Source organism: Vitis riparia, chromosome 12 (genome assembly GCF_004353265.1).
Source record: "Vitis riparia cultivar Riparia Gloire de Montpellier isolate 1030 chromosome 12, EGFV_Vit.rip_1.0, whole genome shotgun sequence".
Taxonomy (NCBI): domain Eukaryota; kingdom Viridiplantae; phylum Streptophyta; class Magnoliopsida; order Vitales; family Vitaceae; genus Vitis; species Vitis riparia.
Window position 1 is genome coordinate 22788179 of NC_048442.1, and position 7105 is coordinate 22795283.

General features: G+C 33.5%; 1 protein-coding gene across 1 annotated transcript; it reads left to right on the forward strand.

Annotated features, from left to right (window-relative positions):
- The first annotated feature begins 2522 nt into the window (after positions 1 to 2522).
- Positions 2523 to 3894, forward strand: LOC117926228. Its single transcript, XM_034845305.1, has one exon. The coding sequence runs from the start codon at positions 2657 to 2659 to the stop codon at positions 3539 to 3541; it is 885 nt and encodes a 294-aa protein (XP_034701196.1). The 5' UTR covers positions 2523 to 2656; the 3' UTR covers positions 3542 to 3894.
- Positions 3895 to 7105: the final 3211 nt, after the last annotated feature.

Consider the following 7105-nt stretch of genomic DNA (forward strand, 5'->3'; position numbering starts at 1 on the left):
TTCTTGAAGAAACAACTTCATTCAAAGCATCTCTTTTCCAACTTTAGTAGCTACTATGTACTTTGCTTTTGTAGTAAATAATGAAACATACTTTTGTAACTTTGATTGTCATGATATAGCTCCCCTGCAAATGTAAATAAGTACCCATAATTAGTTTTCTACTATCTAACCCTCCAATCATATCAAAATTTGTATACCTTTCAAGAAATGGTTTTGATCCTCCAAAACTTATACATACCTTTAACCTTTTTTTTGAGATATCTAAAGATCCATTTTACTGTTTCCCAATGCGTCTTATTGAGATTTGCTAGAAATCTACTCACAACTCGTACATCAAACTTCCAATTGCTAATGAATATGAAATGATTGTCATAAATTTCATATTAATTCATTAATCCAAATCCCACAAACAATTAGTATTGAAATCAAAGAAAATTAAATTTAATTAAAAAAAACATAAAATAAACTTACTCATTTTTTTTGGAGAAAATATATGGATAGGAGAGAAAAAAAATGGTAATTGGATTATGGGAAGAAAGAAGAAATAAAATAATAATAATAATGTGAAAATGGGTGAGGTGAGAAATAGGTGGAGGGGGGTGGTCGTCGGTTGCTCATTTTTTTTTTGGAGATAATATATGGATAGGAGAGAAAAAAATGGTAATTGGATTATGGGAAGAAAGAAGAAATAAAATAATAATAATAATAATGGGAAATGGGTGAAGTGAGAATTTTTTTGGAGATAATATATGGATAGGAGAGAAAAAAATGGTAATTGGATTATGGGAAGAAAGAAAGAAATATAATAATAATAATAATAATAATAATAATGGGAAAATGGGTGAGGTGAGAAATAGGTGGACGGGGTTGGTCGTCGGTTGCTCGAGATGGAAAAAAATAAGGGGAACAAAAAAGGAAGAAGAAAAAAGAGGGCAAAAAAATAACTTGTGATGTTGGGTAGGTTGGGTAGGTCAGGGAGAGAGTGGGGAGAGAGAAAATAAAAAATAAAAAATAATAATAATAAATAAATAAAATAATATTAAAAAATAATAGAAAGTAAGAATTAAATAGTGTCAATTTATAAAAGGAATTTAGACCTAATCATGATTTAAATTTAAGGATAAATTTGAATTAAAAAATAATATAAAATAAATTTTGGGATCTACAATTTATATTTTAGCTTCAATAATCAATTTTCTTATATTAATATTAATAATTGATTAATTTAATAGAGAATTAAAATTATTATAAATTTATGATAATAATTTAATGTAATAAATGACATTGGGTATTGTATTTATAAATAAATATTATAAAATTATTATATATTTATATTTTATTTGAAATCCAAAATTATAATACTCACGTGCGTTATGAATATTAATAGAATTGCTATTAAATAACCAACCAAATGGAAACAAAGTCCTGAATAAAATAACCGCCCATAGGTTTTATCAAGATCTCATCGTGCACATGGTCAAAAACAATTCCTGGGTGCCCATTCGGTAACACTTCTTCCTAAATTAAGCCCCGACAAAAATCTCAAAGTCTCAATGTGGGCCTCAATTGCACTGCTGCCGTGTCATTACAGCTGGTCGAAGGCGGTCCATTCTTTTAATTCATTACCTTCCAAAATAATGGCATTTGGCTTCTTCGGCAGGCCCATTTTCACTAGTGCCCCACGTCGATCTCCTCACGCCCATATCCGACCTTGTGCCAAGTGGGGCTTGATTCCAATGGGATAAGGAGGGGGGACAAGGGTGAAATGGACTAATCATTCATCTTTAAAATCATTAGTTTCATAGTTTAAGACTATGTTTGGTTCTCGAAAAGTATAAAAGAAATAAAAAAAATGCTAAAGAAAATGATTTTCTCATATTTGGTTGTCCTATGAAAAATATCAAAGAAAATCAAATATAATTAAAACTAATTAAAAACTTATGTATTTTTAAATTATTTAATCTTTATATTGATGAGTTAAAATAAATAAAATGAGTTTGAAGTAACAAAAAAAATAATTTATCAACTTTTAATCTATTTTTTTATTTTCCTTCACTTTTTCTTTCATTATACTTTTCCTTTGTATTTTCTTTCCCTCGCATTTTTCCTCAAATTTTCCGGGAACCAAACATAGCCTAAAGGTATAACTGTGTTACCATATTGTGGGGGTGTTGCCTTATAAGCACGAAGAGGGGAAGAGGGGAAGAAGTTCGTCTGACTTCAGCAAAGCTAGACAGACCTAACTCCCGTTTGGCTTGACCCAACACATGACATAATTAATAATTATTCTCTCTCTTTTACATGACCTGCCCTTGATATGTTACCATATCACCCAACCAAAACCATAGAAAAGAGGGCCAAGAGGGAATAATTAAATTACATCTCAGGACCAATCAAGATACCGTCCAATAATTTCCATTCAAAACCAAAATCTTTAGAAAAAGGAAAAAAAAAAAAAAAATTGCTATCAAATGAGTGTTACATGGACATCATCTTCCAATAATGCAGAGAAGTTGCACATGCAGGCCAGACCTACAAAGTGGTAGGGACCATGGAGGTGCACAACTCATAATTATGTGTCTGAAGTTAGTTCATCGTGTTCATCCTCCACCTCGTTCACATGGGACTAAATGTTAAAACTTGATCCAAGTCCGCCATGGAGGACTACAACCTCCTCCAGCCCCTCCTCCTACCTCCCGCCACCACTTCCTCCGCTAACACTGCCGCCAAGGATGCTGCAATCAACCTCATCTCATCCAACTCCGGAATCCTGTTCCGAGTCCTTTCAGTATTCTTCATCGGAATTGTCACCATATGGGCAAATTGTGAAGCATCTAAAGGTTTCAGCATAACCATCATCAATGACGCCGGAGACACTGCAGCCGGCCGGAAGTTCGATCTCTTCTACGTGTCCAACGACAAAGCCACTCGAATGGTACTCAACACAAGTGAATTTGTTGAAAAGGTGCTTTATGATCCTAGTAATACCCACCCAAAGAAGGATGTTAACCATGTCATTGTCCGGCTTGCTAGCCGGAATATGACCCACATGGCGGTCGTTAGCTCTAGAGAAAGAAATGAGTTTGCCCTTGATATAAGCCCTTCAGTAATGCAAGGGACCAATGTTGATTACGCCATGGCATCGGCCGTGCAACGCGGTATGGCGCGCATATGGCTTTGGGACGGCGAGGATAGCGCTCCACCGGCTCTCTTAGAAGGCATGGTCGAGTACATTACCATTTTGGCCGGTTTCAGTCCTGCACCGACGATGCCGAACAGTGTTGATTTGTCGGGATCTGGCAACTTCTGCTGGATGAACAAGGACCCTATAGCTGTGGCACACTTTTTAAATCATTGTGAGGCGCAGAATAGAGGGTTTATCCAAAGGTTAAATCAAGCCATGGAACATCGATGGCATGAAGGAGCTTTGGAGGAAGCCTTAGGGTTTCCCGTTCAAGATCTATGCGCTTCGTATAATTCTACCAAAATTCCAGTGGTGGGTAACCTACAATTTTCTAGATCAAAGCCACTAAACATTTGAAAATATTTTCAACGAATTCATCTGTCAATGTTCATTTTTAAGCATCCTCCCATCCAGAAAAATGTAGAGGTAGTAGTACATTATTGTTCCTACCACATGCGTCTTACAATTATTTTATGGGATCAAATAAATGTGATCGAGGAATCAACATGTGTGGGTCAGCCTACCTACGGATTCTTCAACTTTCTTACTGCCTTGCATCAAGTATTGATGATGTTCACAAGGATGGGATAGTGTTTGTTTGGTTGATGTTCCATTGTACGTTTCCTTTTTTGTTCGTTTTCTATTGTTGGTATATATTTTTATTTTCTTACATGAAAAATATCACTGCATGTGCGAAGAATTTATTGACATATCATTTAAATATTTATAAAATTAGAAATAAATTTAATGATTTTATTTTGCATGCGTTCAAAGACCTAAAGTGAGAAACATATGGGCCAAACATGGCATTATTCCTTTTGTTTTATTCTCCATTACTACTTAGCTTAGATGATGTTTAAAGAGTGAGACCTCTACTATGCTATCAAATTATTCGTTTTAAAATTGAAGGCATGCATTTAGGGCAAGGATCCATGCTTATTATAAAGCTATGATCATTAGGTGACTTGTGAATGCACATGCAATTCAGTGATATGATAGGTGGTTATCATATAATTACTCTGCTCTTATTAAAAATTTAGAAAATTAATTTGACTTAAAATTAAATTAGAAGAATTTTACGATATTAAAAATTTGAGAAGTACTAGGAATCGGTTATTTTTCTATTTAGAACTCCTAGTTTGATTTTGAATTAAAGTTTTTAATCCTTTATAACATTGATTAGTAAGTAGGAAAAAATAGAATTTTTTTTAAAAATAAAGTAGCCAATAGCCAAAATGTGCAGGCTCCAACGTATCATATGACAGGGTATTAGAACTAGAATATCAAGGAATATGCATAATATGAAGAAAATTAATTGTGACTTAATCATGACTACAAATAAAATTCAATTTATCAATATATCCTAAAATTCTTGGGCAACAATGTTGATAATTGGTACTCAAGTACAAGTTTTGTTTAGATCTAAAGATTTGGTAGTATCTAGTGAATAATCGTTATACCAAAGTGAAAAATTCAAAACAAATAAGATATTGTTAAAGGAGTAGAAAATTTTATCGAAAGATTTCCCAAAGAAATATTAGAAAATACTTTGTGTAATGTCTCAAGTACTAGGTGAATTTATTTTTAAAAATAATTCAAAATGAGAAATAGCAAAGAAGACAGAGAATATGAAAGTGGTCTACCCAACCTAGAGACTTTCATGCACTAAAGGTTAAGTATGTTTGTCTTACAAACTTTTCAAGTTTAAGGTCAGAAGATTAATTTAAAAGGGTCTCTACCTAATAATAAGTTCATGACCTGTCTAATGTAAGCTTGATACTCGTGATATTAGGATATCTAACAAAGGATGCATAGTCCTAAGAGCTCTACATTTGCTAAATGCTCACTATTTAATGCATGTCTTTAATTTTGTTATGGAAATCATGTCATATATTCCTATCACTTTCATTCTCACATTAATTAATAAACCAAGCTCAACTGTATGAATTGGGAAGTAAATTCGATATAGTAATAATAGCATAGAAGCTAAAATAGGTAACTCTTAGAGTCAACTATTCCTTATGAACAATCATAGCAAGAAGAAAGAGGGGTATATCAAAAGCAACATAAGGCAAATCATGAGACCAATTGCCTCATAATAAGGATAAGTCAACTAGACGGATTGCCTTTAGGACTATTATAAACACTAAGGTTTATATGATCTTAGAAACCTTGTAGAATTCCTCTAATTAAGAAGATTGATCTCAAAGATCAAAAAGGTTTTCATATGAGAGTTAAAGATTCTTTAGGTTTTTTTTTTTATTAAGAAGAAGAACAACACTGAATGGGGAAAGTTTTAAAAAATGAATGGAAATAGCAAGCTCAAAGGCAAGTGATTCTTTTATAGTCTTTTGAGACATCAAAAGAAGAATGCCTAGATTACTCAAAGAAAATGAAAGTACACATCATATTTTCATCATTGAATATATAGTCATGGATAAATTTCAAGTCCATTGTTAGTAAATCTTTATTTTCAATAAGAGAAGGTTGCATAATGGGGATGTACTTATCTTAACTTCAATTAAAAGATTAGTAGTGTAAGCTAGTGGGAGGTATTACCTCTTTCATGTATCACTCCATTACCATTTTTGCAAGTAATTAGATTTGTCAGATCTCATTAAAAAGAAAAGAACCTAACACTAATTATGTTGGGAACCCCGAATTACTCTGTTTCCATGCCCTAGATCTTATAGGGTGTATGCATCTATTCTTAAGCATCTCTAAATCTATCATAGTGGAAAATAATGGCTTCAAAACCATTTCAGAATAATGATATAGAGATTCAAAACTCACACCTGGATTTGGATATTCCCATATCAAAATTCATCCGATAAAGATGAAGCTTGAAGAGTCCGGAGGTCTTGTACATCTAAGATCTTCCGCCTAATGACTCGAACCACAATCTTGGTAATCCAAAGTATGGGCTTTGGAAGGAAAGAAGTTATGACTCTTTCTCTCTCTCTCTTTGGAGGTGAAATTCGAATCTAAAAAAAGTGATAGAAACCTTAACCTCTAAGAAGATATGTATAGGCTTCTCTTACTAGGCTTAAGTGACTTAAGACAACCAAGGCTTGAGTTACTTAATCTAGCCTAAAATGAGTCATAATTGATTAATTAACCACATAAGGTCATCTAATTAATCAATTAACCCAATCCAGAGGCCTTATTCACTATTCTTTATGCAACCTTGAAGAATTATCAAAACACCCTTATGCACAAGAGTAAACCTAAAGTCAATCCAACCCTCATAAATTGTGTCATCATGGTACATAAGCTCAAAGCAGGGACCACTAGGACCCATAAGAGTATTAGCTCTCTCAGAATTCAATTTTGAAGTTGATTCAACATTCCACTAAAGAAAATCAACTACACTTAAGTACCCTATGTAAATAATGAAACAAAACTCGGGTTCGTGACCTACTATCCACTACATGTAAACTCCTCATGAACTAGTGTTTACAATATAATAAGGTAGTGCTATCAGCTATCAAAATTGCCTCTCAAATCCTTAAGTTACGAATCTCACTTATTCTGTGATTAACTGACATACTCTAACTCTAATAAGCATATATCAAATTCCACTAAAGGAATTACTACGACCACAAATTTCATGATCACGTGTCCTTTAGATTACCTAAGGGAACACAATGTCTCAATCCATGAGATATCATGGTGCCTCTATTGAGAATACCTGTTGCCACCAACCTCTCTTAATAGTGACTGACCCATTGAGATATATGATCACTTTAGGATCTCACCCATACGTCAAAGCCTCGCCTCCTATTAATTTTGACATTGACTTAATATCCTCTTAAGGTTGAGAATTCATGTAGTATAGTAGTTTGGTGAATCATGACAATTGATAGCCTTGTGTCATGATCCACCTTAGGTTTTATCCAGTGTGCATCACATACATTAGTG

Coding starts and splice junctions, on each gene's coding strand:
- LOC117926228 (XM_034845305.1), top strand. CDS start 2,657: ATGGAGGACTACAACCTCCTCCAGCCCCTCCTCCTACCTCCCGCCACC.